Here is a 24824-nt window from a genome sequence, read left to right on the forward strand (position 1 = left end):
ACCAGCCCCCCCACACCCTCCCAGGGTCGCAATTCACACTCTGGCACCAAACAGGTGCTGCAGCAGCACGTCAAAGCCCTGGCCCTGCTCTTTGTGCTGCTTTTCCCCAAGGCAGAGGCCAGACGTGGGGATGTGTGGGAAATGGCAGGAGGGTGGCCCTAGTGCTTATCTGCCACGTGGAGGCTGCTGGCTGAGAAGTCCTGCCGGCCCCTTGCTCTGGGGGGGCAGGGGCCTGACGTCTGTCCCCTCTCACCCCGCAGACCCTGCCCAGGAGCTCTGGAGGGGGCAGAGGCCCCTCCTGTGGCCAGCTGCAGCCAAGTGGGCCAAGGATGGATGGGGACCATCCGCCCTGGGTGCAGCTTGCTAAGGTGCGGGAGGTGAAGGAGCACAGTAAGGAGCTCGTCCAGAGCAGCTTGGGGTGACGTTTCTGGGTCCTTAAGGCTCCTGCTTCTCCCTGGTCCTGGCGCAAGGGAGGAAGCATAAAGGGCTAGACCCTGCGGCCTGCCGAGTCAGCCCTGGGCTAGCCCCTGCGTGGGGGGGGATGGAGCTGCCCCACACGAGTCTCCTCTTCGTGCCCCTAATCCTGCCCTCCATTCTCCCAGTCACTTGCAGACCCCAGCCCAGGGGCTAACCTCCAGCCTGGCATCCCCTGAGGCCACGTGCTCCTCTGAGACCCCTCTTGTGCCCTTGCAGCAAGGCAGGACCTGGCCCCCCCCTTACCCCAGCACACCTTCTGCCTCTTCTAAATCCTGGGGTGCCACACTTGTGAAGGAGGACAAGGGATGGGGCTCCTGGTGGTGCCTGGGAGGAGGGGTGGGTGCTGAGCCCCCAGGATGGGTGCATGCAGGATGAGCAAAGATGGTTTTAGCCTTCTCTGATGAGGTGTCACCTGGTTCCTGCTTCCCAGGAAGGGGCTTCAGCTATTCCTCCCCCCTAGTGCACCCCCTTCCCGCCCTCCCTGGCTGTGAGTCTGATCATCCTGAAAATTAAAAATAAACCCAAATGCAGCAGCACTTACAGACTGAATGGAAAGTCGGGGAGCCAGGACAGATGCTCAGCTCTTGCCACAGAGCCCTTGGCTCCCACCCCACAATGTCTGCACCCCCACGATGGGTCCAGATGGGGTCAGGCAGTTTCTGTCCCCCCATCAAGCCTCTCTGGCCCCCGGGGTAAAAGGAAGAAAAAGCCTGGGCCAAGTCACCGCAGCTTTGAGTGTTATGGCAGCTCTTCCCACCCTGCTCCCTACCTTGCAGGGAGAACGCCCATCCTGAGTCACTGTCCTTGTCCTCGTGCAGGGGTAGGAGGGTGCCAGAGCTAGGGAAAAAGGGGTGCAGAGGGGGTGATTTGGCTCCTAACACTGGCGCTTCGTATTCGTGAGTAAATATTTGCTAATGGCAGCACAGCCGGGCGAATGTAAGGGAGCTGCTCCCCCCGCCGGAGCAGGCAGGGAAATGAATATGAATTTATCATGATTAGGTGAACCCAGCAGGGAGAGCAGGAGGGAGAGGGCTAGGCAGGGAGGGGGCGGGTGAAGATGGATCTGTGCAATAAAATTAAATAAGGACACTGAATAGAGTCACTTCTCACGTGCCCGCCCGCCTGCGTGCAGGGCCTCTCCTGCCTCCCGCACTCTTCTGGCTTTGCTGATTTCTCTCTTTCCTCAAATTTATGAGGCCAATTATGAAGATGAGGTTGGAAGTTCTCAGAAGTTCGCTAAATGCAAAGTGCAGTCCCTGCTGGTCTCATCAAATTAATTAACCAAGCACTATTGATGGCCAGGGCGACGTCAGTGCGGCATGGAGTGCAAGTGAAGGGGGTGCTGGGGTGCAGCCGAGGGGGGGCCTGGCTGGGGGCAGAGCACCTTGCGGGGCATCCTCAGGGCCAGTGGATACAGAGCGAGAGCCCTGCCTGGCAGTCGGTGGGCAGCAGGAGTGAGGGATGCAGCAGGGGATGCACCAGGTCCCAGCACCGATGCTCTGTATCGTGTCCCTGTTTCCAGCACGGGTGGTCTCTGGCTGGGGGAAGGTCCACCCAGGTGATGGCAGGACTGCCCTGATGGGAACATGGCATGCATATGTCACAGGGTGCTGTGCCATGTCCTCTAGTGGAGCATGAGCCTGTCTCTGGAGGAGCAAAGCCTGGAGACGGTGCCCTCTCGGGCAACCCAGGATCATCCCCCCGGCTGAGTGGGGCGATGCTGACCCCAATCCCATGGAGGTGGTCTGTGCAGGGGCTTCGTGCTTGGTAGACAAGTGACTTTCCCTCTGCTCTAGCAGTGAGGGTGCAGCCAGGACAGGCCCACTGTCACCTTCCCCTGCTCCCCGAGTCCCAGCAGCCCTTCCCGCCTCAGTTTCCCTACCTGTGCTATAGGAAACAACCTGCCTGCGACTTGCAAGTAAGATCTCATGAGCAGAGTGCCCTGATTCAACACAGTCCCTTGGCCACCCCTAAGCTTTGCAGGGCACAGGGAGAGAGGGTGGGCAACTTCATGGTGGGGGCAGCAACCGCGTGCCTAAAGCACACCAGCTCTGATGGGGCAGCTTCTGTGCCTGGAGTAGCTGTGTGGTATGCCCCCCTCCCAGGGAGAGGCTTTTGGGAGGAGGGGGGTCCAACATGACCCCCATTCTGCCCTGTCCCGTGGTGCTGTGGTGCCTCCTCCATGCTCACTGTGTGTGCAAGCAGCTGGGCTGCTGCTGCGGTGTGTGTGGGGGGGGGGGGGCGAGTCCCGGGCTGCTCAGGTTCATGGCAGACACTGGGCAAATGACCCCTCCTTCACCTGTCTCTGGGCGAAAATTCACTCCAAGCAGTTTGTATGTTGCTCAGGTAAGTCTCACAACACTGGCTGTGCTACAGCGAGGTCTTGAGGCTGTAAAAGTCCAGTACTGAGGCCCTGGCTCAAACCCAGGATGTGCCCACTCGCTACACTGCTGCTCTGTGCCTCAGTTTCCCTCCTTCTTGCGTTTCCAGAGGCTGTTTGCTCCTTGGGCAGGGTCTGGTTTTCACTGGGTGCAAAGAGCACCCCAGCTCTCAAGAAGCCTGGGTAGCATTTAGTAGCTGTGAGATGTGGCCAAATAAAGGCACAGTCCTCGCCCCCAAAGCAGTCTTGTTTCACATGGAATATACGTGCCATGAGGCTCTCTGCTGGTGCCCCCCGGCACAGGGACCTTCCCCTGCGGTGCCGTGGGGTCCTGACTTAAACCCTTTTGCGATCGCTGTCTGAGTCCAAGCAAAGCAGCTTGTCTGAGGGGTGAAAGATGCAGGCTGTGCCCTCGGACCAGGGATCGTCAGAGGGGAAAGGACACAGAGGTGTCCCAGGGAAGGCCAGATCTAAGCATCCCTGCACGTCCCCAGTGCCTGGCATGGCTCCGGCCGTGTGCCTCCACCTTTTTGACTCCTGCTTCTCTTCGCTGGCTTTACTCCTGTCCCAGTGATCAATGGGCTCTGATCAGGCTGGAAAACAGCACAAACAGAGGCATTTACAAACCTGCTGTCTCTCCAACAGGGCCGTAACTCAGGCTCCCTGTCACCGTGGGCAATGGGAGGCAGGCACTCCTGCTCCGGCGGCGGCAGCAGCGCCGACGTTTCTCCTCTTGTGGTAAATGTGTTACTTGGGGATAATTTACCTGCTTATGTCAACTTTTAAAAAGAAATAGACTGGCTGCTCTGCAGCTCCTGATACTCGCAGGGTGCGTGCACGGACACCTGTGTCTACCCAGAGGAAAAAAAATCACCTCAGCAGAAAGGAGTGGTTTACAAACGCCTGGCCTTCAGAACCGTCCCTGCGTGGAGTCCCCAGTGTCTAGTATGGAGGCTGCACTCTCGCCATGGTCTGGCCCTTCTTGGGGTCTCCAGGCTCTGCAGCCACCCACTTGGCCCTCGCAGGGCTGACCAGCTGCCCGGGGGCTGCCCAGGGCTGGGGTCCCCCATGCCTCCAGCAGCTCCCCCGCCCGCACTCCCTCTCCAGGGCGGTGGACCGGGGGGGTGGGGGTGGGGTGGGGCTGCGGGTGCGGTCGCCCTGTCGCCCGTGGGTGCGCACCTTACCGGGGTCCCTGGGCGGCTGGGGAGCTGCTCCCGGCCGGCCCGGCCCCGACGCGGTGGGCTCGGGCGGCCGCCGCCCTCGCAGGCAGCAGAGGGAGCTGGAGGACCGGGGATGGGCCGCGCTGGGCTGCCAGCCAGCCCCGTGGCGGGGGGACCCCCGTCCACCCAGGTGCCCCCCCGCAGGGCAGCGGGAGGTGGCCCCAGGTTGCCCCCTCAGCCCTCCGACCCGCTGCCCACACGGCCCCCGGTGGCCCCCGGTCCTGCTGCAGGCACCTCGCGGGCGGGTCCCCCAGCCCCTCGCTGGGCTGTGGGGGGCTCAGCCCCGCGGCTTCGTTTTGGGGGGACACGCAACTTCTCTCTGGCTGGACCCCACCGTGTCCCTCGTCCCCCGGGGCGGGTGGCTCGGTGCTTCCATCGCCCCGAGGATCTGCTGAGGGGACAGCAGGGTCCCCTGGGGATGCCGGCTGGATGAGAAGAGGGGGTGAGGCCTCCATGCCTGGGCAGCATCCCAGGGCTGAGGGGGCCTCCTGCAACGCGTGGTGGGCACCTGTCGCTGCCATGCACCAGCCTCCTCGCCCATAGGGAGCTGATTTATGTTCGGGCCAGCCTGCGCTGACCTCCTGCTTTGGCTCAGGCATTATAACTAATGGCAGGTCAGCAGAGCTACAGCGAAAGTGAAGTGGCTGGTATGGGGCCAAGGAGGGGGGACACAGGGCAGGGGGCTGCTGAGGCTCCCGGTTGCAATGGCTCAGCTACCCAGAGCCAGGGATAGCAGAGCTGGGGCAGGCATAGCTCCCAGCGTGTCCCCCTCCACCCTGTCCCTGTCCCCCACTCCTGAGGGCTCTTCCTGACCATGCTCTCTTCCCACTTTCACCACAGAGGGTCCTGGGTCAGCAGCAGCAAGCCTGGAGGGGTGGCTTCTTGTTGGAGGTGAATCTGAGGCACCCACGCGCTGATGGCTTCATGAACACTGACAGCAGAGCCAGGGAGGGCACAGGAGTCTGAGCCCAGCCCCCGCCTAGGACTCGCTGGGATGAGGGACCACGAGGACCTGGCACAGGTACAGCAAAATGTGATGCCACAGTGTGGCCTGAAGCATGATCCCCGTTGGTGTGTTGCTCCCACCTCCTACTTGATCCATCAGCCCTGGGGTGCAGAAGTCTCCGGGGGGGGTTACACTCCCCCTGCTCCCCCTTTGGGACACATATCTCTCTAGGTCTCTGACCTGCTCCCACTCCAGTGCGTATGGGCCCTGTGTCACTCGGCCCCATTGCAGCATACTCTCCATGCGTTTCGGCAATAAGCCCTGTTTGTTTTCCCAGCTGGACTGGATAACCAGCCCAGCAACACGGCCAGACTATAGCAGTTGAGCTTTGGGGACAGCCGTATCAGCTGCCGTATCCCTGCCTGCAGCAACTACTGAGGTGGGACCTCAGCATGGCTGTAAACCTTGATATTCCCATACCCACCAAGCAGCTGCTCCCCGTCCTGGGATGATGCCAGCCTGACCAGTCTAGGTGGTCTGAGTGGGTTGAGGGGAGTCCTTGGGGACACTATAAAAAACACCTGCCCTGCTCCTGACCACACACTGAGAGCTCCCCACTGTCCAGCAATAAGGCAGAACATTTTAAAAAGTGATGAGAGCACAAGAAGAACAAGGTTTCTGACTCCTGAAGCTCCACAGGAGCGGTTACGCAGCACAGTGATTCCCTTGCTGTCTTGTGCTTGGGCAGGACCCAGGTGTCCCCCAGGGGCGGCACTACCATGGCTAATGTCATCCGTGTGCCCCGGGCTGGGGTTTCCCTGCTCTGGCAGGAGCACAGCTTTGCCCAGGCAGCGGAGGGGAAACTGGCAACAAACACAGCCACGGTCCTGTTGCTTGGAGGGCTCCCACCCCTCGGCTGCACTGCAGGAGCTCCCTGCTTGCCCAGTCTCCCGATGCTCCTGATTTGGCTTTATTTTGCCAGGAGCAGCTCTCTCTACAGTGTAGTTTACACACAGAGTGTGCTGGCTCGGCCAAGGACTTACCGACAGGGTGGCACATGTGATCCCAGGGGCAGAGCAGGGTCCTGAGGCTGAGACAGTCCCTGGGGTGAAAACTGCATCCCCCCGAAGTGTCTGCACAAATCTCTCCCTTAAGACCATCTTTGAGACAGGACCAGGGCTGGGTTTTTGGCAATTGTTTGTGCTGCCCTTGGCTGGAGTTACATGGCCCTGGTCTGGCCTAAATTTCAGGTTGATGCTGCATATGTAGCACAGCCTTGCTGACACCCTGCCTGTGCTCTCTGCTGCGGAAGGATGAGAAGGTAGCAAACCGTAGCCATGTAAGACACCAGGACTTTCCCAGAGATAAGCAGTATCTGCCTGCCCGTGGTGGGATGGGCTCTGTCTCGGCGGGCTGTACTGCCAAGGGTTGGGGTGTGCTGGCTGCCACCCCCTCAGCCGGACACGCAGGGCTGCATGGCTCTCCTGGCACTGCCTGGCCGTCCCACAGATGCAATGGGTCTGTTGTGGTCCCACCAGGCTTCCTGCTCCTGTGTGCAAACGGAGGCATCCGCTGGTGTCCAGACTGACACTTCCAACTGACAACACACATTTTTCCTCCCTGTTTCTCAAACAAGGAGCATTAACTTTGCAAGGCTGCGGTGAAAGCTCACACCCTCACAAGCAACTCCTCCCCAACAAGTTTATCGAGTCATTCATGTGACCCCATTGCAGGTCATTTTGCAACATTATGGTGGTGACCTTTTTTTTTTTTAGGGCCCTTCTTAGGCTAAGCTGGATTCAGGCAACAGCAGCTTGTGGTTTGCACCATCCTTGAGCATTGACCACTGACAGGTCCAAGTGCAGCATCCAAAGCTCAGCCCAGCTGAAGAAGCACATCCTCTGGTCTGAATCCACAGCAGAAGCGGGAGCTCGATGCATTCCCAGCTGGATCTCAGCAAAGGTGATTTGTTTAAAATAATTTCTATGGCTTCCCCACTTATTTTGGCTGCTGGCTTTGGGAAAGCAGGTTAAATCTATGCTGCTAGACAGCACCGGAGGCTGAACTTATTTCAGAAGAAGCTGTTGGAGGACGTTGCTCAGCTCTCACTCTGAACAGGCCTAAAATTAGATCTGGGATGTAAAAGTTGATGAGTACAGATAGGTGAGTCTGGCTCCAGATCAGCAGCTTTTACTACAGAGCTGGGATGCTACCACTGAAAACGGTTGCCATTTGGGACCAGTTTTGCTCCAGCAATATTTCAAGTTTATCAACCCCCCTTTGAAGGCCTGAGCAGGTGGAAGGGGCATAGGGAGCAGTAAATAAGTGGGAGCTCAAAAAAAAGCTCCCTGAAATGACCAGTTCCCCAGGACATGACAGGAATCACTCACAGATCCCTCCTGAAGAAACCCAGCTCTTCACTAAAAAGAAAAACTACTTTCTAAAGCACAGTCAGAGCAGCGCAACGCAATGCCCAGGCAGGGAGCAGGCTGCATCCAAGCCTCCTTCTCCGTTGCCCAAGGTTGGTGACATCCCCCGGCAGGCCCCTGTGCCATCTGCTCCCCATGCCTTGCTGTGCCCTGCCTAGAGTTGTGGGGATGCACACCACAGAGCAAAAGAACTGGAGTGTCTTAGCCTGCAAACTGCCTGGCCTAAGGTAAATAACACACCTGGGTCTAGCCGTACCCCGCAGCAGGAGATGGCTGCTCCAGGCTCTCCTGCAGGGTGCAGACTGCGTGCAGGGGCTGGCTGCATCCCCTTAGCATCACCCACATCAGGTGTGGCGAGGGCGGGGGCTGCCCAGCCCTTCTGCACATGCAGAGAAGATGGAAAAAGCCCACCAGTGTGGCCTCTCAGCCTGCCTGCAAGGCGCTGACGGGGCCGAAGCGAGCCATGCAGAGGGACCCCAATGACAGCGCAACCGGTCCTCTCTCAGGACCTGGACTGAAGGCGCTGGTGGGGCTATCTATAGCCCACGGAGACACCCTGCCAGTCTGACCACATCTGTGGATGCTCTTCAGGTGTCTGGGGAGAGGATGGGGAATGACCATCACTTGCACATCTTTCCCCCGCACCCCAGTGAAAACACCCAAAGGGGCCGAGGACGTGGGGAGGAAGACTGGACCCACCCCCTTGCTGAAGTGCTGGGAGGGGGCAGGGGGTGTGCAGGCAGTCGGGTGTATGGGGGGACACCCAGCTACAGCAGGTGGGGGGCAGCGGTGAGGTGCAGGCTCTGTCAGGAGAGGTGCCTGCATGCACAGCCTAGGCACTCCATCCCGGGGCTGTGGGGTGTGCATCCTCACTGAGTGCACCGTGGCAGGGGGCTCACAGCTCCCTTCCCCCAGTGGGCGCTGGATGTGGCCCTCTCCCATCCTCCCTGGCAGCTGTGGCTGTCTCCTTGCCACCAAGGGCACTGCACAGTGGGTACCAACAGCCGCATCTCCCAGGGAGGGGTTTGACACCACCCCCCTACCCAACCACCCCCCCAATCTGCCTTCTCCCACTCCTGTCCCAAAGCAAGATGATGCTTCCCACAAGCATCCCAGGGACCCCTTACTGTTCAGCCCCTCGGTGGCCACCCCCTGTCTGTGCCCACAGGGCCTGGTGGCCCTGCTCTGCAGCAGCTGAGCCTCTTCCCTGGGTGACGCTGTCCTGGCCCCTCTCCACCACGCAGCGCAACCTCCCCCACTTCACATGCTGCAGCAGATGGTGGAGGTGACATTTGTCTGCAAGTGACGTACTTGACAGTGGCCATGTCCCCCCTCCTCCCTTCGCCCTGGATGGAGGAGCCTTGAGACCACCCAGCAGAGGCGGGATGGGCAGACACAGTCTGGGGGGTCCCCCCCAGCCCCCACCTCTACCACAAGCCCCCCAGCAGACATCTGCACCTCTTGTCCATCAGCATCCCTCCCAAAACCCCTCTCCCTAGGGGCTGAGGCACGGGGATGGCTGGAGGGGCATCATCCCTGAGGGCGAGCGCCCATCACCACAGGGTGTCTGAGGGGGGAGCTGGGTGGGGGCACAGGGGACTCCTGTTCGTTCTCTGTTTTCTGCCTTAATTAGAACCCGGAGAGACCAGGCAAAATCGCATTAGCGTGGGGCCCCGGTGCGCTGAGCCATCCATCTTTTTTTATTACAGCGTAATGGGGCTGCTCGCGAGGCGCCGTGCGATTTGTCACAGGCCTCGTTCCCTGATAACGGGCATTTGTCATCACTTTCTTCCTGTGTTAATGTCATCATCGGCGAGCTGACAGGCAGACCCGTTGAGGGAGCACTGGCGACAGACCACATCCGTCAACCTAATATTTCCATGGCTGTGGGGATCAGCCAGGCTGCGAACACACATTAAAGTGCTTATGAGGGGAGGAAGAAAAAAAAAAAAGAAGCCGTTGTCATTAATTAAAATGTTAGTGTGAGCCTGTGCGCGGGTGGCGCTGCACGGGGACGGGGGGACGGGGGGCTGCAGCACAGGAGGACGTGGGACAGTGCGGGTGCGATGCAGTGGCCTTTTAACGGAGCGCGCATCAGCTCCTGAAACCCATTTAAAAGATATTTGGGACTGGGGAATCGGCGGCAAGTGCGGTGGAAAGGTCATTGTTAATAAGGGAGAGCGTGCAGGAGCACGCAGGCATGGCCAGCGGAGGATGGCACCCACGGTCACCCCCCTGGAGGGGGGTGGTGTTTGTCCTGCAGGGTGTATTTGAGCCACTCATGTCATGACATGAGTGGCCTCAGACCCACGTGGCAGCAGGACAGGCTGGGGGGGAGGTGACCCCTCAGTGGGTCACCTTTGTGGCTGGGCAAAGGCAGGAGTGGGGCGTGGGGTGAGCTGCAGACAAGGCAGAGGGGGCTGAGCACCCCACAAGTGGTGCTTCAGGATGGGGCTCTGCGGCTGCATGCCAAGCGCGTGGGCAGAAGTCCGGAGGGCCAAACCTGGGACCCTCCCCACCACAAGCAGCCAGCGAGGAGACCTGCCCCAGGCCCTGGGGCTGTCTCAGGGCAAGGGGGCTCAGGTCCTCATCCCATAATATTTGGCTGTTGCCGTGGAAACAGGTGATGGGAAGGAGAGTGAGCAGCAGAGGGTGCATGGCACCCTGGTTTTTCATAGTGGGGAGTCTGTTTTCTGTGCTTTCTGGGATTCCTGTGATCATACAGAACAGGAGGCTTTGGGTGGCTTTTTTTACTTATTTTTAAATTAGATTTTGGGGTGTTTGGGAGTTTTTTATGGTGAGTGTCTCAGCCAGCTCTACTCACTGCCCTCCCAGATCCCACAATGTCCTGGAGAAACCCTGGTTTGCACTGCAAAATGTGACTCCAGGAGCCCTGATGTAGCCCAGGGGGGTCCAGAAATGTTTCTTCCTCTGCCCAAATCTAACCCGCAGGTCCCCAGCCTGTGACTGGACACGATGCCGTAATTTCGGGCAATGGGCAGGGAGCCGGCAGCTATGGGCAGCGCTCAGGCAGGCGTGGGCAGTGCTTAAACCCTGCTTGGTGCAGAGGGGAGGCGCGAGGTTTGAAAATGTCGCTGTGCGCAGCACCTTCACCCCCACACCCCCATCCCAGGGGATGGGCAGAGGCAGGCTGTGAAGAAGGCCACATGTGGCCCATGTCCCCGGGAGGCTCCCGGGACTTTCCTTCATTGCTCTTCCTCTCTGTCCTTCCCTGTTCCAGACACAAGCTCCGTGCATGGCAGAGTCAGGTTTGGGGGGACCAGCATGGATATTTTTAAAGACCTGAACCCCCACACAGCCCAAAGTCACTTCTGTTAATGCACCCGAAAGTTTGGGTCCCCGGCCAGCACCTGGGGCTATCACCCAGGCTGGGGGTTTCTGGCGTGGGGAGAACTGGGACGGGGTTAATTATTTCCAGGTGCTGATGGGGAAAGGGGCGCAGAGCGGGGGCTGACGGTCCTCATCCACGCCGTGGTTGTGGGTCAGCCCACCACCAACAGCACCTGACAAGCCTGCAGACGTTAGGGAAAAGGTGTCCTGGAAATTTTCTCAGGGCTGGCCAGTGGTGGCGGGGCTCCCAGCCCCGTGACATCCCCAACTGGGTCCCCAGTCCCCTGGCTGCAAACCCTGCCACCAAACCCTCCCTGCGCCCCGGCTCTCTGCCATAAATCACTGCCCTCCATTGGCCAAGGACCTTTTAAAAAGGATTTATTAGGGGGGATTTAAGCACAGGCAGCAATACGGTTTCATAAATCGGAAGGCAATAGTGCTCATCATTACCGGTTCATTCGGGGGGTGGGATCCCCACTCCCCTCATCCCCGTGGCCATGCTAACAGCCTCCTCCCCAGCGCCGCTGCCTCTGCCGCTCCCCTTTGCCTCCCAGTCTGTGGAGACCGCGAGCGTGGAAAATCCCCAGACAGGGAGTGTAAATGCTTGTTCTTTGTAAATGAAGAACATAATTAACATTAAATTAAGGTAATACAAATGAAGACAACACAGAGCCTGACAGGATGAGTGTTTGGGGAGGCAGTAGAGAGAAGTGATTCATATTTTTAATTTACTGTACAAATAGACTAGCAGGGCTGGGGGGAAAAGGGCCATCCAAGTGGAGTGGGGATTTTTTTTTTTTTTTCCCACTGTTGTTTTGCTGTGCTTTAAGCACACAATGACTATTAAAGTCAACTGCCCATATAATAGGACATCTCCTACATGACTGCTCTTCGAGAGGCAGCTTGCTGTAGCAATAAATTCTGGGAGTGCCATCTGCTGGTGCGCACCCTTCGCCGGGCACCCTTGCCTCGGCCACCCCAACACTGGGCACCCTTGCCTCAGCCACCCCGACACCGGGCTCCCGCACCCAGACCAGCCCCAGCACCCAGTGCCTGCTGCAGACACCTGCTCCTGTAGACCGCTGCCCATGGACCTGCAGGCATTGATAGAGAATTATCTTTTCTATAGGGTAACAAACACTTTTTTTCCCTCCTCAAATATGCCCTTAAATTGTTCTTTTTTTTTTTTTTTTTAAGAGGCTGAGAGGGTCCAGTCAATGCTGAGGAAATATTTTAGGCTTTCAAAAGAAACTAATCACTGTTGTCCACCCCTCCAAACTGCTGGGTTTCAGCTGAGCGCCCTTTTCCCAGAACACCGTAAAAAATCACCTATTTTAGGTTTTTCCCCTGCAAAAAGACTCCTGATCAGAGCCCGTGTGAAACTGCAGGCTTGCCTGGAGCTGGCTTTGCACTTTAAGGAGATGAGAGCTGTGGTCTCAGCCCGGGGAGACCCCACTGCAGGATGACGTTCAGCCAGGAGCAAGCCAGGTTTGTCGTAGCATAAGGGTGTGCACGGGGCTGTGATGCCTGGAACAGGCACGCCCTCAACACTGCGTCCCTGTCCCCACGTCCTTGTCCCCTTCCCTGGTGGACTCCTACCACCACTGTGCAAAACAAAACTAAAAGAAGGTGCCAAGAGGACCCGTTCATGGCTGAAGTCACCCTTCCCAGGCAGAAGATGCCCTGGGATTGTGCTGAGAGCCTCCCACTCTATGCTAAAACCAGAGGGGGTGTTTCGCCATCTGGGGTGATTTCCTAATTTTGGGGGTGCAGCCTTTGCCCTCTGGGTCACTTGTGTCCTGGCAGTTATTACCACGAGTGGTGCTCGGGGGTCCAGGGCTGGCCGGGCTGGCAGTGGGGAGGGGCTGGTCCTAGCTCCTTGTTCCATCATTTGCCATGTCCTGCTCCTTTGCTGCCCTTTCCCCTCCCCTTCCATGCCCATTCCCCAGGGTGCTGGGGAGGGCAGAGGGGCTGTTGCAGGACAAACCCTGTATCTGAAGGGAAGGGGTCCCCGCCACTTTTGCCTTCTCCATGCTTTTACTGAAGGCACGTTTGCACACAAGGCTCTGACTGGGCTTATGTGGAGTGCCCCAGTATGGGCACTGGGAGATGGTGGGGCGGTGGCGGGGGATGGGGGGGGTAGGGGTGGGGAGTGGGGGTCCTGCCCCCACCCCGCAGTCTCAGATCCTCTGTGAGTACTGATGTTGAGCTCTGCCTGTCAGCCTGGGCTGCTCCCCACGGTGTGCTGTGCCAGATGCACCACGTCCTTGCCACCATGCAGCCCTGCAGCCACGTCCCCCCTGCTCCAGAACAGAAACCAGAGAGGGCCAGTGACGAGCCCCACACCACACCAGCTCCTCTGCCAGCTTTGCCCTGCTTTGAACAGCCCTGAGCAGCTGGGGCCTGCGGGGGAGTAAATCATCCCCCAGACGCATCCTGGGTCCAGGCTGCAGACACAGGGGCTGTTTGCAAACCGACCTCCCCTGGGCAATGCCTCCCATGTCCAGCATCATCCTCCCATGGCTGCTGCACTGGAAACACGGACGAGGAAAGCATGCACGAACCTACCTGGGCTGAAGGGGACAACAGTGCCAGCCTGGCCCTGGAGGGGCTGTGCCTGGGGCTCAGCCTTGCACCAAGCTGCTTTGGGGTCACCAGTGCTGGGGCAGGACGCTGCGGTGCAGTCTCGGGTACCATCAAGCTGCAGGCAGCCTTACGGGACTGCTTGGTTCTGGAGCTTCTCCTCTGCTGGTGAGACAAAAGGCAGGGACCAATCCTGCACCCATCTCCGTGGGGCAGTGGAGTGCTGCTCCAGCTCCCTGTTCTCCACATTGGAGGAAGCAGGAGCAGCATTTTCACCCTGCTCAGAGCACGCAGGAACCACACCCCACTCAAAACTGGTCCCTGATGGAGCCTGACGATGATGACTGCAGTCAGGTGAGCTTTTGGGAGAGCCAGGGCACACCCCTGCTGAAGTGACAGGGGCAGTTCACTGTTAGTACACTTAGTGAAGCTAGTACGAGAAAGTTTTAGCCTCAGAGGCTTAGTGGGTCCCCATCATTAGCAGAATCCATCCCCAGGAGCCCACCCCTGCTGGAGCCACAGGGACCATGAGCACTGGCAGGCAGCATTCTGACAAGGAGCATTCACACTGAATGCTCCTGGGCTTGTCCAGCCACAGCCCAGAGATGCTTGCTGCCTCACTGGCCACCAGTACTGGCACAGGGACACCAGGGTGTGTCCAGGAAGCTTTCATCAGCTTCCCAGTAAGGATGTGACCATTCACCTTGAGCCAAGCACCCTCCAGGCAGCTTCCCTGCAGAATCTGGAGATAACAAGTGATGGAACATGATCATTTCCTTGAGGAACCCATTTCAAAGTATCTGGAGAGTGCAAACTGGGGCCTTCTTTCCCATACCAGTTTGGCTGGGGTAAGCTCCAGCTCTCCAAGTGTATACCTTAATGCTTAAACTTACCCACCCTTTAGCATTGCATACAGCATGGGAAGGCACTTGCCCATTTGGAGACAGTCATCCTCATTTCTGCAAACCTTAAAGAGGATCAGGAGCACTTCCAGGCATCAAAGTAATTTCTTGGGTTCTTCTTTGTACCTTCTCCAATCTTTCAGGGTCTGTTTGGACACTATAGAGGATACAGCCTTACCTTCATCAAGCAGAACCAGTGCTTTTGGAGGCCTGAATCCAGAGAACTGCTTTGGATATGGGGAAGCAGCTTTGGACGTGGGGAAGCACTCAGAGCTCACTCAGTCATATCCTTCCTGAGAAGCCGGCAGTGGAGTGGCTGGGAATGCCTCCCCGGGCAGGGCAAGCTCAGGTCCTGCTTTTGCAAGGACTGACAGCCCCAAACAGAGATCCTGCCCCAATATCCTAAAGAAAAAGCTGATGAGAAACTAATGTCCCATGAGCATGGGGCTTCCTTGCTTCTACCCTTCCAGGTCTGGATGGAAGGAGGATGGCTTTAAAAGGGTCCACAGGAGCAAACACACCCAAAAGACACCACAGGATTTTGCCAGTGACTTCCAGTCCTTGGAAAGAGGGGACTTCTGGCTCTGGTGGTGTCTGAAGCCCTAGCAGAAATGGGTCCCAGTCCCATGTTTCCTAGGTCTGCCCCATCTCACCAGCCGGCACAGAGCAGTCCTGGGCCATAAGGCAACACCCTGGCTCCTTGGCTGTGCCAGGACCCTGGGATGGGGGCCTGCTCCCAGGGGGGGCATTGCCTCCCACATGGAGGGCAGGGGGCATCTTCCAAGCCACCCCACATGCTGGGCAGGAGGGATAAATAAATACCAGAATAAATAAATACAAGTGGCAAAGAGGCCTGAAATGATGCTGTCGTTTGCTGGGAATGAGAGACACAAGTGTAATTTAGGTTTTGATATTATGAAGGTCTCGCTGCTCTAAAACAGCAGGGCACTCAGTGCCTCATTAATAAAGGATAAACTTGGAGTCTATTTACAATGCACTTTTTGGGGTTATTTACACTCCATTATACATATGTAATGCTGCACATATTTACCGCTCTGTTCTGCTGCCGAGAGCAGCCAAGTTGGGAGGGAGACGGAGTGGGAAGCAGCTGATGCTGTGGAGCCGTGACCCCTGCTTTGACTCGTGTCCTTTAAATGGCTCAAGATGCAGGAGAGCCCCATGTCAGCTGCTGAGGATGGAGGGGCTGGAACCAGGCACTGGGAACCCAGTATGGCCCAGTCCCTGTCCCCATGGGCCCAGCACCCGCCCACCCCCAGAGGTACCCCGAGGCTTTGCTAAGTGAAGCAGAAAGGGTGAGCTCCTCACCAAGTGACCACGAGCACCAAACGTACAAGCTGTGGGCCCATCGCAGAGCGGGCAACCTGATAAAAGAGGGCTAAATTATTTGCAACTAAATAAATCATGCTTGCATTGGCACTAGGGGGGTTTCACCATGCAGCCCTTCCCACCATCTGGATTTTACCTCTTACCAGAGCAAAATATTGTAGTTCTCCTGCAAACCACAGCTCCCCGAAGGTCTGTCAGCCCGGGAGCCCCCCACCCCACGGTGTTTGTGGGAGCTGCTGCGAGAGTCCTGGCTGATGCAACTGCCATGCCCACGGCAGTCCCAGGAAAGAGGGCAGCCCCCAACACAGCCCCCAGGATTCAGGGCAGAGATGTGGGAGAGGTGGTGACAGAGAGAGGAGAGGCACCTCGGGGTCACAGCAGTTCACGGGGTGCAGCGAAGGGCTGTGGGTGCAGCCAGGACCCCTTTGTCTTCAGCAGAGTTTGGGAGGTGCAGGGGTCCCATGGGAGCACTCTGTGGGGCTAGCACACGAGGCCAGGCAGCAAGAGGCCACTGGCACGCTGGGGGGGGGCATGTTGGCTGGATAGTCACCCCCAGCTCTGAGCTCCATGTCCCTGCTGCAGCACCCTCTGGTTTGCCTGACCAAGCCAGGGTGAGACACAAGAGCCTGGGAGCCACCCTGGCCACCCTTCCTAGGAAATGTTAGGCGATCTTGACCTTTCCAGCCAGGCACAGCAGGGAGGATGACAAGCCCCCCACACCATCCTGCTCCTCACTGGCACTGGGGGAAGCACCCACCCGTGCCAACACACTCCAGCTTGCTGCCATCCCAGACTGGGCTTGCCATACAATGGTTCTGGAGGCAATGTTCTTTATTAAACACCTTGCGCAGGCAGCTCTTGGCAACTCCACACACAGAGGAACAATGTGAAAGAGGAGCGATGTGAATCCCCGGTCCCTAGGAGCTCCCCTCGCTCTGGGAGGTCATTTCCTCCAGTACGGGAGCAATGCACAGTGGTTGATGCAACCCTGGTGCATCATCAGGGCTCATCCCGGCGACAGGCTGCAACATGGTGAGGTATCCCGGGAGACCCAGAGCTGATTGAGCCTGAGCAAATTAGCCTCCACTTCCCTCTCCAGCCCGGTGCCTCCTCCACCATCCCCGTCCCCCTCAGCCCACCCAGATCAGGGCAGGCGGGAGCCCGAGTCCTCCAGGGAGCTGCTCTCCAAGGCCCCATAGCCGTCCAGCTTTTTCATCCCGATGAGGTGGGCTGGGATGGAGAGGAAGGAGCGGCGGGTGGCAAAGATGTGGCTGATCTCCATGAAGGTTTTGTTCTTGGTCTCAGGAACAACAAGGTAAACATACAGGGCCACCAGCAGGCAGATGCCACAGAAAACCAGATAGCAAAAGGCGCCAGCTGACATCTGGGGACAATGAGAGAGCAGGGATGGGGCAGAGAGCCAGACACCCCCAACCTGGGCATGGCATGAGGCAGCACCCCCTCCCATCATCTCTCCCTGAGCTGGCTCCAGCCAGCACTGAGCTAAGCCAGGAGCATGGGCATCCCTTGGGTTCAGCCTGGCTTGGCACCCCATCCTGGGGGGGAGCAGCAGGGCTGCATCCATCCCCTCCTCCTCCCACAGCCCCTCCAGACCAGTACCTGCAAGAAGGGGAAGATTAAGCCAATGGTGAAGTTGCAGAGCCAGTTGAGGGATCCCCCCACGATGTAGGCAGCTGGGCGGTGTGACTGGGTGAAGAGCTCTGCTGTCATCAGGAAGGGGACGCCGGCTGCAGAGGGAGGGGACAGATCGAGTGTGAGGAGCAGGCTGCAGGCACCCCGGGGTTGGTAGGTCCTGCCCATCTCAGTCCTGCAGCCAAAGGGCTGGAGCCCAGTAAGACCCATGGGTCAACATGGTGGTGCTGGGAGGGCTGGAGGAGGTGGGGAGCGTGGGGATGGGTGGACCAGCATCCTGCCCTTGGTCTCCCTTTGGGATCTGTCTTGGCAGGTGGATGGATGTCCCCCAGACATGCTGCAGTTGTGCCTTGCTGGGTGCTAACTCACAAGTTACTTGATAGGAAAGTTTCATACCGAGTCAAAATCAAAGCGAAACATTTCATCTGGATCCTCATTTTGCAATGATTTGCCTAAATGCAGATATATTAAATCTCATATGGAACTCACAGGCATAGAAAGAGAAACATGTTCCTGGCACCCTCCGTAATGCCCTTCCCAGCTTCCCTTGATCAAAATGATTTAGAAAATTTCCTTCTATTGATTAGTTTCTATCGACACCGTGGCTGATTTAGGCAGGAAAGAAGCAACCATATTTCCAAGCACCAGGATTTCCCACAGGACACAGAAACGCCATTTTCCAACCAGCTTTTCCCACCTATGGTTAAAACACCTAGAATGACCAGAAAGGATTTCCCAAGCCAACCTGGCCACTGAAAACTGGATACAGGTTGTGGCTGCTTCTCCTGGAGGGACTCAGCCCCTCCTGCCACGTGTCACTGAGCTGGCAGCCCTAGGCCCCAGGACTATTCCTTTGATGGAGGGCAGGATCTGAGGTCCAGCATACATCCCAGGGCACGTGGGGACCTGGCAGGGGACTGCATTTGACATGGTGACATGCCTGGCATCCCACTGCCTGGGACCAGGTTGACTGGGACTTTTTTATAAAAGATGCTCTAAGGGAGAAGTTGAACCGAAAAAAAAGTGCTAAGAAGTGAGGGAGGAGCGGAGCCCCTGATGAACTCTTACTCACAGCCTGCCCAGAATAGAGATATATATTTTTTTGTTTTAAAACTCCTATTCATCATTGTTTGTGAACAATGAGCCATTAAAATCCTAATTAAAGATGTAATTACAGTGAATGAAGTCTGGGCTGAGGATGAATTATAGATCTGTTAACAGCTCTGCTAATACATCAACTGGGTAAACCAGTCCAGGTTTCACTCCTCGCTGCTCGAGCCCGCGCTCAGTCAGGGGCAGGACGATGCTCACCAGCACTGTGACAGGAGAGGGTAGCACCTCCAGAGAGGCCTGGGGAAGGCTGCCAGGGCTTTCTCCCTGCTTGGCCCAGGAGCACGGATGAGGAGGAGGAGGTGGAGCGTGCCCTGGGGACTTACTGGTCTAGAGGGGCTTGTGGTGGGGTCCTGCTCACATGGCACAGCATGACAAACCAGGACCTGGCCATGGGGGAGGGACCAAGGCACCGGTCCTTCTGCTTGCCTGCAAATACCACTGCTCCCTGCTTTCCAGGGGCCCCCATTCCCACCCCATTGCCTCCTGCTCCTGCCAGCCCCAGACCCACCTGGTCCCATGCAGAAGCCAGCGATGATGCCAACCACACAGGCGACGCTGACATAGCGCATCCAGGGCAGGGTGGTCTGCAAGGGGACACTGGGCTGGAGAATGCTGCGGTATCCCCAGGATGGGGCTCCATACCTGCCCCTCTGCTCAGTGGTGGCCCTTGGGGATGGTGGCCGTGCAGGATGCATGGGGTAGATGCAGCCAAGAAATAGGTAGTCGGGGGCAAAGCTGGTGAGGGTCAACCTTGGCAAAGCTCAGCAAATGGTGATGCTGAGGCAGCCCCAGAGCTGCAGGAGCATCCGCCAGGAGCAGGCAGCAGAGGTAGGACCCTGCAAACCCCTCCACCTCCCATGGCATTTCATAGATGCCTCCCTGGGGACAAATATTTCTGCAGAAAAGCCACCAGAAGCGGCAGGATTTTTCTCATGTGGATTTGGGTTTTCTTTTTTGTTGTTCTTTGCTTTGAATTTTCCTTCCCTTTAACTTTGATGGGAAAACATTGCTTGGAAGAGCCAGCTCACCTCTTATCCCTCCTCTGGGGTGATACCCCTCTCTTCATCACCCGGCCCTTGTTAATGCACCCAGGGCTCCAGCCCTGGTCAGTGGCCCGGGGCAGGGGTGGTGGTGTTGGTGGCCAGATCGTACCTGCAGCAGCAGGGAGACAGTGATGCCAGCTGAGCAGATGCCCATGGTGCAGAAGCCGGTGATGATGAGGGGCCGCCGGCCCACCTTCTCAATGGTGAAGCACTGCCGAGAGAGAGCAGAGACTGGTGGGGTGGTGGGGAGCTCCCCACCAGGATGGGGGCAACCCCCTGAACCCCAGATCCAGCTGAAGGTGGGAGGATTCTCCCAGTGGCATCTGGGGATCAGGGGTGGCCCCAGCTCAGAGCTCCAGGGTTGGGGCCAGGGCATGGGAAGCGCCAGGACTCTGGGGTCTCAGAGTCAGCATACACTGGGCAGCAGGGGGGTCCCGCAGAGCAGGGTCAGGGCTAGCTGGGGTGGCCCTACGGCTGCATTCACACCGGTGCCAAGCAGAGGTGCTGGGCTGGGCACGGGTTGTTTGTGGGGCAGCGGGCAGAGGAGGCAGGGTGCGGGCAGGCAGCGCGGCAGCGGCTGGAGCAGGCAGGGTATTGACAGCAGAACAAATGCCTGTAATTTTATAACCAATCTCGTCACGTCCATTGGGGGCCATTTGCGGGGCTGCTCCTGAGCAATCTGGCTGCACGCTGGGTGGCTGCCGGGGGGCTGGGGCAGCCCCATGGCCAGGGCAGGGGGGAAGGGGGTACCCTTCAGAAGCGCAGGGGGGTGACCAGAGGGGCCCAGTCTGCCATGGGTTGAGCTGCGGGGAGAGGGGAGCAGCCCCAGCTCAGCCCTGGTTTTCTGGGAGCAGCCACCCCCCATCCATCTCTCTAATTGTCAGGGAGTGGATTTAGTGCCGGGTGGCTTGGGCTGGCCCCGGGTGACGCTCACAGATGGGACAAGGGCCATAAATCTGCCTGGCCCAGTGCTAACTCTCCAGCTAAATGAGCCCTGGCTGGGGGGGCCAGGGCTGCTAGCCTGCGGCCAGGCCAGTGCTTGGCTGGGGGGGCAGATGGGGACATGTGGCTCTGCTAACAGAGTGACATTGAAATCAGGAGCCGGAAGGAACCACTTAGCCCCCTCCATCATCTCCAACCTGCTCCTTGCCCAGCATCTCCCCCAGCCTCCCTGCTACCCATTACCTCAAAATTCTCCCACCCCCTCTTAGATGTGACCCCTCAAATTGAGCCCCTCTCATCCCACCCCCTCACCCCATTTCCCTGCCAAACTCTCTGTCCCCCAGCAAAAGCACTGTGCTGTGGCACGGGTGGCATTTGGGGTCCGTCCAGCCTCCCCCATTTGATGGTGCTAGGAGCTGACAGCTAGGCTCTGGCACTGAGGAACGGCAACCATCTGTTCGTCCATCACTCACCCTGATCAGCCCTGCAACAACTTCAATGGCACCAGTGCCCACGGTGGTGTAGGGGATCTGGGCTGCAGGGATCCTGGCGTTCTTGAAGATGGTGTTGGTGTAAAACCAGATCTGCCAAGGAGGGGACCTAGAGTGAGCTGGGGGGACGGAGCCATGGGGCACTCGAAGTGAGTTGAAGGTCTCAGCTCAGCCTCTGCAGAGCCAGGTCCAAGGGCAAGGACGCCACAGGGCTTACAGCATCGATCCCTGAGAGCTGCATGCCGGCGTTCACCACCACCACTGAGAGGGTCTGCCAGCGGACAGAGTGGTCCTGCAGCAGCTGCCGTATGGAGACCATCTCCACAGAGGAGAGCGACCGTTGCTCCTCCTTCATCTCCTCGATCACTTCCTGCACATCAGATGTCCCCAGGAACCGGCACAGCGCTGTGGGGAGAGTGGGGGTCACAGCCACGCATCTCCCCATCACAGGACGGATGCTCACAGGTATGGCACAGGGCAGGGGCAGGGGCTTGGCTCTGCCCTGGCTCAGCCTCCCCAGGGGACCTCCCTGATCCATGGGGCTGAACATCCATAGGAACTGAGGAGATGCCTCACGCCGTGGTGATGGGCACCATGGAAATGCTACGGCACAACTGGGTGAGACACAAGGGCTGAACCGTAAGGACTATGGTGGGGTGTCAGGTCCGGGTGTGGAAGGATGCTATGAGGATGCACCTTGGCCTCAGGAAACCTTGGACCAGCACCCAGCACCTCCCAGACCCAGTCTTCCCCGGGATGCCCCCTCACCCTTGGTGGCCCGGCAGACATCGTTCCTCTCTATCAGCAGGTACCGTGGGCTCTCAGGGAAGCAGTGCAGCAGCAGGAGCTGTAGGGAGGCGGGAACAACCACCACCGACAGGTAAAGGGGCCAGAACCTGTCCTGAGAGGGGTTGAAACGGGGCATGTCACGAGGAGGGCAGAGCAGGGTCCAGCACACACAGCTGGGTGTATTGTGCTCACCTCACCCAGCAGCTCTGGGAGGCCCAGGACCTGTGCAAAGAAAACGCCCAGGCAGATGAAGATGCTGGGCATGAGACCCAGGAAACCTCGCAGGTTCTTGGGGGCGATTTCACCCAGGTAGAGGGGCACCACGCTGAGACAGATACCTGTGGGGGACAGGAGGGACCGGGATGGGAGAGGCAGTGGGGAGAAGGGTGCCCAGCCAGACACTCAGTGCATCTCCTCCCATGTCCAGCACCATCCACAGTGGGGACCCTGTGGCCAGGGAGGTGGCCCTGCCTGCCCCACGGGGACATCAACCACAGAGCCTGTGGCCATGGGGAATATGAAGCCTTGTCTAGCCCCATGGGAATGGGCTGTAGGGGACCGAGCCATGAAGAAGGGACCGGGCACAGCCCAAGTAGCACCTACCAGAGTGGAGCCCTGTGATGGAGCGGCCGACAATCACCATCTCCGGGGGACCCCAGCTCCTGGCTGAAGCCCATGAAGCCACTGGCCAGGAGGACAAGGAGAGCACTGCGGCTCAGCGCACCGTTCCTAGCAGGGCACAAGCAGCAAGGCAGCCCCTCTGACCTCATCCCATCCCTCAGCCACCCTGTCCCATGCCACCCACCCCCTTACCTGCCATACTGCTCCACCAGCACCCCCACCAGCAAGGAGCCCACCAGCCCACCCAGGGCAAAGATGGAGACAGTCAGAGAGTAGAGGAGGGTCAGGGGGCCGGGGGCCAGCCCGTGCCCATACCGCCGGGACCACGTGGCATTGTAGAAAGCCTTTATGTGCTGTGGGGCAGAGAGAGACACCCGGGTACAAATGCGTTGGGAGAAAGGGGGAAAACAAGGGAATACAGGCTCTGCAGGGAAAACGCCGTGGGTTTAACAGCACTGCAGGAGGTGCAGGGCAGGATGTGACTGGGGACTACTGCGATGTGCTGGGCTGGTTGCTCAGCCAGCCTCAAAACTGGAGGGGTTTAAGGACAACCTCAGAGATGCCACTGGCAGAGCTGGAGTTGGAGCAAGGAGGTTGTGGGCAGCTTTCCCCAGCCCCTGCCTTCCAGGGGACCAGTTTGGGGGGCGTGCATGAACATAGGCTCCCACGTCCCTCCCATGCCATTCCTCCCCCTGGACTGCTCTCCATGGGTGACTGCCAGCATTTTGATGTGGGGCTGCTGTGTAGCAGTCCCTCCACCCTCCCAGGGAGGGACACGGAGCCCTTCCCCTGCTCCCGGAGAGGCTGCCCATCCCTTACCGCTGCCGGTGAGTTCACCACGGCCAGGTTGTAGCCATAGAGCATGGAGGAGCCAAAGGACACCAGGAGGGTGACCGACAGCAGGGGGAAAGTGAGGTGCTGGGAGAGAGGAGGAGGGATCAGCAGGGCCCCGGCCCACAGAGCTGGGGGACAAGGTCACACATGGCATTGGGTCACTGCCCCTTTGCTATAGGGATGTCCCCAGCCCAGAGCAAAGATCCCAGCACAACGGAGCCGTGTGCTGAGCGCCGCTTCGTGCCACCACCCAGCACCCAGCCCGGCTGGCTTCCCCGCGGCTGGGCTCCAGGCTGTGGCCGGAGGCTTCACCCTGGCGGTGACCCAGCTCAGGCTGCTTGTCCCTGCCGCCTGTCCCTGTCCCCCCTGGCCCGGGGCTGGGAGGGGGCAGCGAGCAGAAGGGGCAGATGGAGCAGGGACAGACACCCATCCCCTCCTGTGGATGGGGGCACCCAAACGGCACTGCTGCAGCTGCCCCACGCACACCTCCCTGCCTGGGGCGCCCAGCGCCACCGAAGGGTGCAGCTCCCTGCGGCAGGTCCCAGTCCTCCCAAAATGCCACGTGCACCCACCCCGCCACCCGCACCAGCACCTCTGTCACCAGCTCCGGCGGCCGGGGCGACCTCGCTGTGGGGAGCCGATGGCTGCGGGGGGCCACCCTGCAGCCCTGACCCAGCCCGGGGGGGGCGCAGACCAGCCCACCGCGGGCTCGGGGTGCCCCGCAGCACCCAGGAGGCGCTCAGGGCACCCCGCAGTCACAGGGGCACCCCTGGGTGCTGCAGCCGGCTGTCTCCCCTGGAGCGCTGAGCATCCCGCGGCGACAGGGCTGTGGCGGGGTGGCCTGCGTCCCCCGGGAGCAGCCCCGCACCCGGAGCCCGGCCCTCCCCGCAGCCCCCCCCGCACGGTAGCCGGATCCGTAGCACCCAACAGCTCCCGGCTCACGCACAGCAAATCCCCGCTAATCCCATCAGGAATCCCCAGCCGCGAAAGAGGGGTGGGGGGAGCACCGTGGGGCACATGGGGAGGGGGATGGAACAGCCCCCCCCCTCCGCAGGGAGCTCACCCCGGTGATGTCCCCGCCGGGCTGCGGGGTCCCTTTCCCGGCCGTCGGGGCGAGGCTGCAGCCGGAGCGGGGGCCGGGAGGAGGAGGCGGGGGGGAGGAGGAAGGCAGCCCCGGTCCTGCGGCCTGGCTCGGCTCTCCCATTTTTAGACGGAAGGAGGAGGAGGAGAGGGAAGGCAGGCAGGCAGGCAGGCAGGGCAGCGCAGGCAGCCTGCGTGCCCCCGGGGCTCATTGGAGGCGCCTGAGCGGCCGGAGGAGGAGTCGCCCCCCCCCCCCCCGTCGGAGGCAGGGGCAGGCCGACACCCCCGAGGGGCCACGGCCAGGCCTGGGGACAGCGGGACCACTGGTGTGCTCCTCTGCCACCGTCGAGAGCCCCCGTATGTCCCCTCCAAGCGAGGGTGGCGACAGGGCCTGTACTAAGGGCAGCATCCCTGCATCACCCCCGAGGCTGGGGGCGAAGGGGCAGCCCCCCCATCACCCATCGCCCCCGACCCCTCTCCCACTCGGTCAGCCTCTGAGGCAGACGTGCCCCATCCTTGCGGCTCAGGTAGGAGGGCTGGTACCGCAAGGCCATGGCTCAGGGCAGCTCTCTTCCCCAGACACAGAGGGGCACAGCCCACAGCCCCAGAGAGGAGAGAGTCGG

General features: G+C 59.3%; 1 protein-coding gene and 1 long non-coding RNA gene across 2 annotated transcripts; one reads left to right on the top strand and one right to left on the bottom strand.

Moving 5' to 3' along the window:
- Positions 1 to 4925: 4925 nt before the first annotated feature.
- Positions 4926 to 9387, top strand: LOC106112599 (uncharacterized). The gene is made up of 3 exons (XR_001226980.3): positions 4926 to 5098; positions 6799 to 6985; positions 9162 to 9387. It is a non-coding gene; the product is annotated as an uncharacterized LOC106112599 (long non-coding RNA).
- Positions 9388 to 16237: 6850 nt separating this feature from the next.
- LOC101920608 (solute carrier family 2, facilitated glucose transporter member 9-like) lies at positions 16238 to 24518 on the bottom strand. The gene is given in 14 exon segments (XM_055793884.1): positions 16238 to 17019; positions 17256 to 17383; positions 18910 to 18985; positions 19554 to 19655; positions 20860 to 20970; positions 21095 to 21282; positions 21646 to 21778; positions 21859 to 22004; positions 22270 to 22315; positions 22317 to 22395; positions 22480 to 22640; positions 23107 to 23205; positions 24185 to 24367; positions 24369 to 24518. Coding segments are annotated over 14 exon segments (1737 nt in total). The 5' UTR covers positions 24414 to 24518; the 3' UTR covers positions 16238 to 16779.
- Positions 24519 to 24824: the final 306 nt, after the last annotated feature.

The sequence above is a fragment of the Falco peregrinus genome, chromosome 1, assembly GCF_023634155.1.
Source record: "Falco peregrinus isolate bFalPer1 chromosome 1, bFalPer1.pri, whole genome shotgun sequence".
In the NCBI taxonomy this organism is placed as follows: Eukaryota; Metazoa; Chordata; class Aves; order Falconiformes; family Falconidae; genus Falco; species Falco peregrinus.